This window comes from Mastigoproctus giganteus, chromosome 11 (assembly GCF_048544385.1).
Source record: "Mastigoproctus giganteus isolate SK-2022 chromosome 11, ASM4854438v1, whole genome shotgun sequence".
Taxonomy (NCBI): Eukaryota; Metazoa; Arthropoda; class Arachnida; order Uropygi; family Thelyphonidae; genus Mastigoproctus; species Mastigoproctus giganteus.
In genome coordinates, this window is record NC_143585.1 from 4,575,216 (window position 1) to 4,589,159 (window position 13,944).

The 13,944-nt window shown below is 36.7% G+C and overlaps 1 protein-coding gene across 1 annotated transcript in view; it reads right to left on the bottom strand.

Annotated features, from left to right (window-relative positions):
• The window catches only part of LOC150077659 (dual specificity protein kinase CLK2-like), a 377,713-nt gene that overhangs the window by 54,067 nt on the left and 309,702 nt on the right, over positions 1-13,944 (bottom strand). Inside the window, exons 9-10 of the mRNA XM_090384751.1 lie at positions 10,409-10,503; positions 8,319-8,448 (exon numbers count right to left, since the gene is read on the bottom strand). Of these exons, the coding sequence (XP_090240877.1) occupies positions 8,319-8,448; positions 10,409-10,503 (225 nt within the window). The remainder of the gene's footprint in view (positions 1-8,318; positions 8,449-10,408; positions 10,504-13,944) is intronic.

Below are 13,944 nucleotides of genomic sequence, written 5' to 3' on the forward strand. Positions count from 1 at the left end.
TAATCTCAACGATGTCCATTTCCAATTGCAGTCTGCCAAACCCCATGTACTTTTTCTGACAGAATCTCAGTTATCGGTTGATTCAACTACTGCTCATCTCAGATGCCCAAATTATTCGCTGTATGATTCCTTTCGCCTCAAAGGTGGTACTTGTGCATATGTCCTTTCTGATATTCCCTGTCAGAGACTTGGCAATTTGGAATCTCCTCTCTTTGATCTTCTCTGGCTTAAAATCTCTCTACCTCATTGTGTCAAATTCATCTGTTGTCTCTACCTTTCTCCCAACTCCCAAGTGGTTGGTTGGTGGAACAATCTTGCATCCCTTGTCGTGGAAGTTGATAGCCTAAATAAGTTTAAGGCTCAGCTGGACAGGTATTTTGAATGAACAGAGGGGTGAAGTGGAAGTGGTTTTTTTTTTTTTTTCTTTTCTTTTTTTGGCTGATGCTGCATAAGCTTGCTTTCTTCCATCAAATGCCTCTACTAATGCTAATGCTAACTCCACTAATCACTTGGAGCTGTTTGACTTCCTCTCTTTGCAACTTGACTTTCTCCAGTCCAACTTTCCTAACAGTGAGGTAATTTTCCTTGGTGATTTTAATGTTCACAACTCCAGCTGGCTTCCATTTTCTAGTCACACTGACCCAGCAGGTTGAGATGCTGAGGCTTTTGCAATTACTAATGACCTAGCACAGATTGTTCATTTACCTACAAGAATACCGGACAATCCTAATCATACAGCCAATACGCTTGATCGTTTTCTCACAAACAACCCTTCTAAGTACACGGTCGAAGTGAGAGCTCCTTTAGGCACTTCAGATCACAACTTGGTGATTGTCTCTTCTCCAATGGAACCTTTATCTCATGGCTATTCCCAACCTCGTGTTGTTTGGCATTACAAGAATGCAAAATGGGATGATCTGCGAGAAGTCTTTTCTTCTTTTCCTTGGTCGGATTACTGTTTCAAAACTTCTGATGTCACCGTTTGCTCAGATCGTGTCAGTGAAATTATTCTTGCAGGAATGGAATCCTTTATCCCACACTCAACTTTAAAATCTCGTCCTTTATCTAAACCTTGGTTTTCCAATAAATATGCTAAGGCTGTTCAAGAGAAGAATGTTGCATATCGTAATTGGCTTGTTTCTAATTCTTCAGTTTCATTTTCTGCCTACACCAAAGCTCGCAACAATTGTAAAGCAGTTATTAATCAGTCCAAACTAGAGTTTGAACAGCTAAGAGTAGAAAACTTGCTTCTTGCCCTAATGGTAGCCGAACATTCTGGTCTCTTCAGAAAGCTATTGGCCGCAACTTTTGCCCATCTCTGCTCCCACCTCTGTCCAAACCAGATGGTTCTGTTGTCACTTCAGCCAAGGATAAAGCTGACCTGCTAGCATCCCATTTTTCTTCCAGCTCATGTATTAATGATCTTGGTAAAACACCTCCCACCATTCCCAACATGCTCCATTCAATGCCTCCTGTGGTCTTCCGTCAAAAGGATATCAGAAGGATTTTGATGAATCTTGATGCTAAGAAAGCTCCAGATCCTGATGGTATTTCTCCAATTGTTCTCAAAACCTGTGCTCCTGAACTTACTCCTATTCTTTGCCGCCTTTTTTCACTTTCTTATTTCAAAGGTTTTTTCCTTCTGCTTGGAAATTTGCTCATATCCAGGCAGTTCCTAAAAAGGGTGACAAATCCCTCCCATCCAATTATCGTCCCATTGCAATTACTTCTACTCTTTCTAAAGTAATGGAGAAATCAATTAACCGCCAACTCTTAAACTACCTAGAAACCTTCCGTCAGATCAACGATCGCCAGTATGGATTCCGTCAATGTCGATCCACTGGTAATATTCTGGCTTATGTTACCCATTTATGGACTAATTCAATGGAAAGTTTCGGTGAAACACAAGTAGTTGCTCTTGACATCTCAAAAGCTTTCGATCGTGTTTGGCATAAAGGTCTTCTAAACAAGCTTCCATCTTATGGTTTGCCAACTGTTTTTAGTAATTGGTTATCCAGTTTTCTCTCTGATCGCTCACTGGTAGATGGCTCTCTGTCTTCTAACTTCTCCACTAATGCCGGTGTCCCCCAAGGTTCAGTTCTTTCCCCACTCTTTTCCTCTTGTATATTAATGACCTTCTTCCATTGACTGGAAATCCTATCCATAGTTTTGCTGATGATAGCACATTGCATTCCACTTTCCATTTTGAGAAATTTGTCCTGTTCAATCAGCTTCAACTTCTCGAAAATCTGCTACCAATTCCTTAAATGCCGATCTTCAGGTAATTCTCCAGTGGGGCAAAGACAACTTAGTTGATTTCAACTCTTCTAAAACTCAGTCTTGTCTTATATCTCGCAAAAAGGATTCTTCTGCTCCTATGCTTATCTTTAGTGACACTCCGATTTCTAGGCAAAATGATATATCTCTTTTGGGGATTACCCTGACTTCTAATCTCTCTTGGCACAAGCACATTACAAACTTCCTCTGCATCTAAAAAACTTGGTTTTCTCTTTCACTCTCGGCGTTACGTTTCTTCCAAACAGCTGCTCACTCTGTATAAACTGCAAATCCGCCCTGCCATGGAATATTGTTCCCACATCTGGGGTGGTGTCCCCAAAACCTCTCTCAGGCTTCTTGATTCCATTCAGAAGAGGGTAGTCAGGTTAATTAATGATTCATCTCTAACAATGTCTCTCCACTCGCTTTCTCATAGACGTACTATTTCTGCTGCATGCCTCTTCTACAGATACTTCCATGGGCACTGTTCTTCTGAATTGGCTTCTATAATTCCCACTCTCTCTCTTTCAAAACAGTCTTAACACGTGCTGCCACCAGCCAACATCCTTTTACTGTCCAACTTCAAACCCACAGAACCAACTTTTCATCTTCCTCATTTATTCATTCAACTGCCATTTTCTAGAACAACCTTCCTTCATACGTATTTCCTGAAAATTACAATCTACAGAAGTTCAAGTGCAATGTCAACAAATATCTTCTTTCGTCTTCTCAACCTCCAACCCAAGCACGGTACTAAGTACTATAGGTTCTAATACCTCTCTTGTTTGGGGTTCACATAAAAAAAAAAGTCCACACTCTGACTCCAGCATGGCACGATAGTAAATTGCACCTTTGACTTTGGCTTCTTATTTTATTTTATTTCTTTCATTTATTTTTTCCCTTCCTTTTCCTATCTCTGCCTCTGTCAGGTCAACAGAGGCAGAGATAGGAAATAACTATATAGAATGCTGAAATATATGTCATCATATAGTTACTTATACCCTTAACCTGGCTTCTAAATACCCTCAATCTGTAACTGGATTTATTGTTTCCACCCCATGCCAGCATGTGGTGGAAACAATAAATCCAGTTAGAAACAGAGAAATCTAGTTAAAAAAACAATAAATTCACGTTAGAAACAGAGGCCTTACTTCTTGCTCTATTTCCCTTGGTTTGATGGCTGACCTTTGAAGACAATATTAAAATCATCGGATTTGCAGCATTAAGTACCTTTAATATACAGGTAACCCTCGCTATTCGCGGGGGTTACGTTCCTGAGAAATGCCGCGAATACCGAAAACGCGAATACTGAGTTATGGCTCCCATAGTAATAAAGGGGTTCCGTTCCAAAGTATGAAATATATAAGAAAAACTAGTCTAAAATTTTGTCTATGTATGTATTATATGTACCTTCATAATATGACTGTACATAGACAGTACGTAGTGAAATGCAAGCATATGGCATCGAAATGAAAATAAGAAACAATTTAATATTAAATGTAATATTTATTAGAAATTTCAAACAAATCTTTCAAACCAGCGTCTTTGCTAGCTAAAAAACTTATCCCGCCAGTGCTATCACCAGTTTCGCTAAAGCATTGATAAGGAGTTTTGCGTTTTCACGAATGATGAGTGAATTTAACGGAATTTTATTTTGAGTTCTGTCTTCTTTCCACAGATTTAAAGCTTTTTCCATTTTTTCTAATTTAACATCACGAGTTACAGAGCAAATTTTTGAAGCAATTAGCGCGTTTTCACGGACACTACGGCGGATTTTTTCTTCCGATTTCTTGATTGATCGTACCGTTGACTCATTGATTTTATAATGTTTTGCCACTAAGGAATTAGAAATTTTATCTAATAACTCAATTTTATTCGCTAATGTCATCACCTTCTTTGATATTTTCACATTTCTCTAGTTATTCGTAGCGATATTTTTGTAGGGGTTAGAAAGAACTTGTCCACAACAAACTCACTTTCTTCCGTTAACACACTCGAAAAAGTCTGTTTTTCACCGCAAAACAGTAGATTTATCACTTTTGTAAGAATATCAATTTATAAATTGATAAATTTATTCAATTTATAAGCATATAAATTAAAAGCAAACGACGAAACCTTCCATAACAAGCGCATAACACATATTGAACAAGGTTTAGCGAGAAACATTCACGCTCGCGATTTTGTCACTCCTCTCCCCCCACCCACTAAGCGCTGTTTTGACCGGGAAAGATAATTTTAGCCACTCCCATGTTTTTTTATGGCGGAAAATATTCACGGCGCTTTAAAATTCACATTTTTTAGGTTTCATTTTATATTAAATCGGCGATCGCGAATACGCGAAACCGCGAATACAGATACCGCGAATAGCGGGGGTTTACTGTATTAATATTTTTTATTTTATTTTACAGGTACCTCTACATTTTTCCCAGTTCAACTTCCAGTTTTGTTAGATTATCTCCTCTCCCTTTATCGCAATTTACATGCACGCACACGCGAGATGTTCAACTATTCAGTGGACTGTGCTCTGATTAAGCATTCTAGTTCATTGCACTTTGAATCCAAGGGATTCAAAGTCCACCAGGCTAATTCTGCAATGTTATTTTCTGCTGCTACTCTGGTTGAGTATAAAATTAGCATTAGCATTAGTAGAGGCATATGATGCAAGAAAGCAAGCTTATGCAGCATCAGCCAAAAAAAAAAAAAAAAAAAAAAAACCCTTCCACTTCACCCCTCCGTTCGTTCGAAATACCTGTCGAGCTGAGCTTTAAATTTATTTAGGCTATCAACTTCCACAACAAGCGATGGAAGTCTGTTCCACCAACCAACTACCCGCTGGCTAAAGGCAAATTTCCACACATCTATCCTACATCTGTCTTTCCTCAATTTGAATTTATGCCCTCTCAGGTGATTATTCTGAGCAAGAGGCAGTATCCCATCCGCATTGAGCATGCTCAACCCATTCAAGGCTTTGTACACCTCTATCAGATCCCCTCACCGGTGCCTAGTCTCCATACGCTGTAATTTGCAAAACTTAATCCTTTCTTCGTAAGAGCAACCCTTTGTTCCATTCACTAATCTTGTTGCCCTTCTCTGTACTCGTTCGAGCAGCTCTACATCCTTCTTGAAATGAGGCCTCCAGACCTGTATACAGTACTCAAGGTGCGGCCTGACCATTGCCTTATACAAGGGAATAATCAACTCCCTATCCCTGCTACAAAAATTCCTGTATATCATTGATAAGACAACACGAGCTACTCTTGCAGCCCGTCTGCACTGCTCAGAGAACTTCATATCTGCCTGCACAATTACCCCCAGGTCCTTCTCATTCTCTACCACTGTCAGTGTAGTACCACAGAGTTGATACGTTGCTCTGGGGTTGCTGTTTCCCATACGTAGTACTTTACATTTGCCAAAGCTAAACTTCATTTGCCACCTCTGAGCCCATCTGCTCAATCTTTCCAGATCCTGCTGCAGCAGCATACTGTAAGTAGTGTCCTTAACAACGCTGCCAACCTTTGTATTATCTGCAAACTGGGACATAAGCTTGATATACCATCATCAATATCATTTATAAATTCAGAAAACAACAATGAACCCAACACCGAACCCTGAGGGACTCCACTAATAACATTAGTCCACGATGAGCAGTGTTCATTGATTACCACTCTCTGTCTTCTGCCACTCAACCATCCCTTTATCCATAGCAACAATTTGCCACCAATGCCACACTGCTCCAATTTGTGCAGCAGTCTTCCATGTGCAACAGTATCAAAAGCCTTTCTAAGATCCAAATATATAATATCAAAGTTATTCCCTGCATCCAATTCTTTTGTAACTACATCATAGTATCCAATCAAATTGGTCAGGCAAGACCTTCCCTTAACAAAACCATGCTGTGTGTGTGAGCTATAACTGAAATCTTGTCAAGATGATCCTGCAGTGCTTCTTTAACCAGTGCTTCCATTAATTTTCCTGGAACAGCAGTTAAACTCACAGGTTTATAATTACTTGTGTCAGCCTTTGATCCTCCTTTGTGAATTGGGGTTACATTTGCACATCTCCAGTCTGTGGGTACCTCCCCTGAGTCCAAGGAACCTCTCATTATTATGGCTAACGGATTGCTTACTTCCTTTGCTGCCTTCTTTAATATAACTGGATAGATCTCAACCACCCCAGGTGCCTTTATTGTATTTATCTTCAATAATTTCTCCTCCACTTTACTCTCAATTATTACAAGATCAACTAGCTCACTGCCAGTGTTTACTTCAACTATGGCATTCCCCTTCCTGAATAAGTAAAGAACTCCTTGCTGTTTTTCTTTGCATCCCTTGCCAAAGATTTCTCGTAATCTGCCTTCGCCTGCCTGACCTCCTTTGTAACTTGGTTACAGATCAACTTATATCTATCATAGACTTCTGTGTCACATGTTAATTTATATGTATCCCATGCATTTTTCTTCTCTGCCATATGTCTCATTAGTTCATCTGACATCCATTTAGGCCTTGAACAATATTTCTTAGTTGGTATGTAAAGCCTAGTAGCTTCCAAGATAAGTTCTTTGAATGCTTCCCATTTTGAGTTTGCTGTTGGTAACATCATCAGTTGGTCCCACTGTATAGAATTTAAATACTGTCTCAGTCCATCGTAGTCACCTTTACGAAAGCAATAACCCTTCCCTTTACCCCTAATGGTAGTTACCTCTTTGAGTAAATCCCACTTCAGCACACTGTGTTCACTGCCGCATAGTGGTTCATTTATCTGCAGATTCTTAATGCATGAAGAATCACTGCTGATAATCAAATCAAGAGCATTCGTCCCTCTAGTTGCCTCCCGAACATGCTGATGTAGAAAACAATCATCCAATAAATCCACAAAAGCCTTGCTAGTGTGTGAGTGACCAGCCCCCAAATTCCGCTTCTTCAACTGTTGAAGAAGGAGTCTCCAAAAGCTTCAGGTTTTATCGCTTTTAATCCAGTTTATTTTAGATAATTTTATTGCTTTGGTATTTTTAGCGTTTTTATCGTAGTTTATTTTATCATAATTTATTGTAATATTTTAGTCTTCCGATAGTGTATCACAGCATTTCTTTATATTTTATTTTTATAGTAAAAATTTTTAATTCCCTGGCTGGCGTTTGTCTTTAATTATTGCAGTATGGAATTTCCCAGCCCCATAGACCTGTTTGAAGATGCCTCCTCATGGCAGGGAAATGAATTAGGGAGTAGCCACCTGGTGTTTGCTGTTCCCTGATTGCTAAAGCAGCCAGTCTATAACAATTTAAATCCCATATTTACATATACAAACATCACTCACATGACTGATATTTACAGTGATCTGTACCAGCAGAAAGCAAATAGCAGAATGGAACTCACAGAATATACACACATATATGTGTATATTCACATAAGTATTCTGTAAGGGGTCACATATATGTGTGAATCCTTACAGAATAAGGATTCACATTGTACAAAGATTTTTAGTTGTAATGAACACCCAAGGAAAAAGGTTGCTGACCCATGGTTTAGAATATAACTACTTGAAGTAATTTTTCTTGCATATGCTTTATAAAGATAAAATATAAATAAGGTAATTAATTAGGCAAGCTTATTAATATTTTGTGTGAAAATTTCTTATAATCAAAAAAACACATAAACTTGTTTTATATCCAAAATAATTATTTAAATATCAAACTGAACTTTGTACTGGCTTAAAAAGATAACATGAATGAAAAGTCATTCATGTTGCCTTTTTAAGTAATTTTTGTTTAAATATAAGAAGTGTCCTAATTTTTGGAGAGAGAGAGAAAAAAAAAAAAAAACTAACCTGAAACGAAAGAAAACTCATACATGACTCTGTAATAGTATTAAAAATGTGGAGGTGCATGCAGTCTTAGTTTACACCCTCCCCACCCATTATTACTTAAAAAAAATACAATAAAAAATTGAAGCATGCTTAAAATTGAAAATTATGATCATAATTTTTTTTCTTCCAGAATTACTATAAATTATAAGCACAAATAGCAATAAGAAATGTCACCATACCCAGTATCACTTCAGGAGCCCTGTAATGTCTAGTAGATACAATAGTACTGTGATGCTCATGGTCAAATGTGGCAGAACCAAAATCTATTAATCTGATATTAGTATCCTGAATCCTTCGTATATCTCGTTTCTGCAATAAAAAAAAAAAATTATATGCATATAAGTTTAGATAGTGTACATTCATCATAAGTGTGCTGAAAGAACTATAATAAGGTTAAGGATAGAATACATGCCTAGAATTCTAAAATTACTTCAGACATTTAATAGCATATATTAAATTATATGAAACCTCAATGGCTAAGGAGTCTAGGCAGAGGACAGAACAAAGAAAATGATACAAAATTCTTCCAATATATCTGAATAGCTTACATTCTACGCTATCAGGCTTGTCCATCACTGTAGCTACAATTTTTTAGATGTATAACATTAGTTGAATACAAGTTTCATGAAGAAGGCAATCAATCAATCATTACCAATCCAAACATTTAGCTTGGGCATCATGAACAGTGGGGGGTGATATAGAGTGCAACGTCCAGACTGTGATGCAAGCTATTTCGAAAAAGGCAAAAAGAAGTTAAAATATTCTGTCTACATAACCAAAAACTGTACAGCAGAGGAATTAGCAGACTTAGCAATTACCTCTCATTTCTAGTGTGTGGGAGTCCAGATTAACATGGGTGAGCTACATCACTGAATGGTAGGAGACCTACAGTGTTGCAACCCCAACTTTAAAAGGGATGAAATTATTGCACTGTTTGGTCTAATGCTCACTGAAAGTTTGCAGGGGTGAGGATATCTTGAAGGCCAATCACTGACTAGTGGTTACACCTTTCTGTGATCATGTCAGGTATTTAACCAATTTGCAATCAAGCAAAACCATAGACAAGGTACTGACTTGGTAGTACATTTTCAACCTATTCAACAAATTTCTCAAATTTTAATATAGAAACTGTGGCAGAAAAATTATCACTGAGAAGCACTGCAAATTCTATCTTTCTCCTGAAGTTCAATCTGGAGATTAATATTTTATAGTCCTCCACTCATTCTTCCTTCCTGCCAGCCTCTTCACTTCAGAATAAGCATTTGGTGTTGATGTACTTTATTATTTCATTTACAGGTAGTTCCTGACTTCACAAGTTAATTCGTTCCTAGTGCGCACTCGTAAAGCAGATTTTATTTCCCATAGACAAAATTAGTAACTTTTTTTTTTTGAAAGAAGAGCTACTAATTCAAAGAACTGAATGTCAAAAATTTTAAATAGGTGTTCGTTGAATGTTTCTACAGAAGTCAAAAAATTTTATCATAATTTGTACTCTTCACCAAAGCTATCTTTCTTGGATGAGATGACTTAAGAAAGTATTATTTAACAGCTTCCCATTACTCCAAGAGGAGCTGAATTGCAGGTTCAAGAGTTAGTCATTTATTACTAACGTGTTTTATAAATTTTCTGGTAACTCCATTTTCTTCTAAATTTCCTGGACATCTCCCCAACATGAAGGCCAATCACTGAATTAGCTGGGGATCCAAGTTATTAAAATGGCTTTGCCCCTCTTACAGTGACACATTTTTGATATTAACATGGTGAGGCACTGGTCTTAGCAGCATAGAAAGCACATAACCAAAATCAACACACTACACTTCAGTTCATCATCTGTGTTGAATTTCTGCCCTTCTAGATACTCTTTCATTCACCGGCTAAATCAAGTGATAAATACTGGCTAGTAATAACTGAAGTATTGACATTCAGGTTGAACTTCCAATAAACCCCATATAACAAACGAAATAAAATGTGAAAAATATTTAATTAAGCTAGAATAAATTTGCAGCTTTTCAAAAATTCATCTACACGTTTTTTTTTGTTTTTTTTTATTGTTTTTAAGTGAAGCTTGTGTGCTCCCATAAAAACATCTATAGGATTTCATTGTAAATAAATTATTTAAATTTCTATATTCTACATCGACTCTAAGTAACTCTCGACAACTCTAAGTAACCTATACAATAATTACATTAATGCACTGTTAATGCAAATTATGCAGAAATGATTCATAATGTGAATAATAAATTAAATAAGAATTAATAGAAGTACTCACTTTTTTATTGCTATATATCAAATCATAGTCTGAACTCAAAAAAAGGATATTTTCTGGCTTTAAATCTGTGTGTGTTAACTGATTATCATGCAAAACTGAAAGGAAAAAAAAAAAAAAAAAATTAGTAATTATAAGTCATAAATACACACACTATTTCTCATTCAGACAATCCCATGATCTTACCTCCCTAAGTAAATGAAAGTTTATGCTTCATTTTTATTCAATAAAAAATTTAGCCAAGCATAATCAAAGATAACGATGCTATATATCATATATACCAGACGCGGTTAATTAGGTTTCCACAGTGGGCTACAGTGGAAGATTTTACAACTAGAGCCTCCCAACTTTTTATTTATTTATTTAATTACTGTCTTTTATTTGTCAAACTTGTCTTTAATTTTTTTTTTTGGTAAGAAATACAAAAAAAAAAAAAAAAAAATTAAAGACAAGTTTCACAAAGGCCAGTTAAAAAAAAAATAAATAAATAAAAAGCTGTGAGGCTCTAGTTGTAAAATCTTCCCCTATAGCCCACAGTGGTGGAAGCCTAAATATTCACCTTTGCTAAATAGCATTTACTTTTAAGGAGAAACATACAACTCTAGAGGAAAAACCTATTAAGACATGGAAAACCGTCAGTTCATGTATTCATACAAAAGCAAATAACTTTCCTATTGAACAGGAATTAACTTAAGAAATTGATAAAGGAAGAGTATCTGATATTTGATCATTGCCAAGGGCTTGATCAAACTTGATCTGAAGGCCAAATTTTGTCAATCCCCTGCTGCATTAACATTATTTTGTGAAAATTCTGCAATAAATGAGATGGGGATGAACAAGTCAAATGAAACCAGCTTTTTTCCATTTCATAAATTAGCAATAAGCTGATTAAATGGTTAACTATGTGAAGGATATAAATGAAGTAACCAAAATTTTTTTTTCATTGTTATGTAATTTTGGTTTGTATTGTTAAAAAAAAAAAAAAAAAAAAAAAAAAAAAGCACAGCATGGCTGTGGCCAGTGTGACCAAAGGAATCTGGAATGAAATGATGATATTGGCAGAAAGAAGTCCAGCATAACAATTATGTTGCACTGGACTCCTTTCTGCCTTATTCACATTTTCATCAATAAAAATCTTTAGATGTTAAATTTACGGTATATATAATTAAAGGTTTTTACATCCATATGGATTAACCAACCCAACCAATGAACATTGACAAGACAAAGTAGCATCCAAAACACATACTTTAATTAATGTTGTGTGATAAAACTATTTCTGCTAGTGATGGGCTAGTCATATATGCTAGACATAATCAAAATAATGAATTATGTAAATCATTCAATTATAAAATCAAAACTAAAGCCCTATTACCACTCAGGCAATGTTTCCATTTTCCAACACCCCCCCCCACACACACACACACCAACAAAATGTTACCAACAAAAATGTATAAGTGAAGCATTGAATACACAGAAGTTATGTGAAAACTGTGTGAACAAAGAGAAATGTTTGAAGATAATAAAGCATTCAAAATCTACTTTGGATATTATGTTTATTTCCAAATCAGAAATATTAGCATTAGCATAGGCATATGATGCAAGAAAGCAAGTTTATACAGCATCAGCAAAAAAAAAAAAAAAAAAACACCTTCCCATTTCACCCATCCATTCACTCCAAATGTTTGTCTAGTTCTACCTTGAATTTATTTAAGCTGTCCACTTCTACAATGACAGATGGAAATTTGTTTGAGAAACCCACCACCTGCTGGCCAAAGGCAAATTTCTGCATATCTAATCTTCAACTGTCTTTTCTCAATTTGAATTTATGTCTCCTCAGGAAATTAATCTGGGCAAGAGGAAGAATCCCATCAGCAATGAACCTGCTCAGACATACCCTTAAAGAAGGCAAGATGAACATGTACACCCTCTCCCAATGTACATGGATGATATCAAATGCTATGTGGCAATGGAAAAGCAATGCCAACAGTTACTCCAGATCACTGAAAGAGTTCAGTAATGGTATCAGGATGAAATTCATACTAGACAAATGTGAGACCCAATCTTCACCAGGGAAATCCAGTTGGCCAAAAACTATCAGCTGAAGACTTGATAGATTGAAAGCATGACAGAGAGAGAGAGAGAGAGAGAGAGAGAGAGAGAGAGAGAGAGAGATAAAAAAAAAACCTGAAGATGATGCAAACTCAACAGTCAGAACAAGGAGATCAAGATAAAGGAGAAATACCATTGGAAACTCAGAGGCCTGCTATAAGCAAAAAGTTATATGGAGGGAACACAGTTAAAGCCATGAATGTCTACGCAGTCCAGTACTATGTGCTCCCTTCAGATCATACAGTAAACTATACAGTAGTGCATCCAGTTTATATAGATGAACAATGCACTGTTGAGTCAGTTTGGTGTGACATAAGCACTGCGAAAGCAAAAATAAGAGTAGGAGTGTGTTATGGGCCTAACGACTTGAATGAGTACAATGAACAATTGTACAGAGAAATAGAGTGGGCTAGTAAATCGGAATGTCTTATAACGGGGGATTTTAACTTCCCAGATATTGACTGGAACTTGTGGATTGGGCACTCACACACTAGACTTTTGTGGATTTACTGGATGATTGTTTTCTGCAGCAGCATGTTCAAGAGGCAACCAGAGAAAGTAATACTATTGATCTGGTTATCAGCAGTGATCATTCATGTATTAGGAATTTGCAGATAAAAGAACCACTAGGTGGCAGTGTACTGACGTGAGATTTACTTAAAGATTTAATTACCATCAGGGGTAAAGGAAACGGTTTTTGCTCCCGTAAAGGTGAGTACAGTGGTCTCCGACAGTTTTTAAATTCTGTACAGTGGGATCAACTGACGATGTTACCAACAGTAAATTCTAAGTGGGAAGCATTCAAGGAATTAATCGTGGAAGCTACTAAAAGTTTCATACCTATTAAGAAATATTGTTCAAGGTTTAGGCCTAAATGGTTGTCAAATGAATTAATGAGACTCGTAACAGATAAGAAAAATGCATGGGATGCATATAAATTATCAAGCGACTCAGAAGCCTATGGCAGATATAAGCTAGTCTGTAATCAGGTCACAAAAGAGGTTAGGCAGGAGAAGGCAGATTACGAGAAATCCTTGGCAAAAGATGCTAAGCAAAACAGCGAGGATTTCTTTACTTATATAAACTCTAAAAGGAAGGGGATGAATCTGATTGGTCCACTTGACATCGATGGTTCGACTGTTGATGATCCTGCTCAGATAGCAAACAAACTGAATGAGTATTTTGCATCTACATTCACACGTGAGGAATTATTAAGGTTTCAAAATGGCAGAAGGTTATCAAATAGTAGCAGGATACTTAATGATTTTGTAATAACTGAGAGCGGAAATTGTTGAAGTTAAACATAAGAAAAGCACCTGGGGTGGATGGGATCTATCCAGTTATATTAAAGGAGATGGCAAAGCAACTAAGCAAACCCTTAGCCATAATTATGAGAGCATCATTGGACTCAGGGGAGGTTCCCATGGACT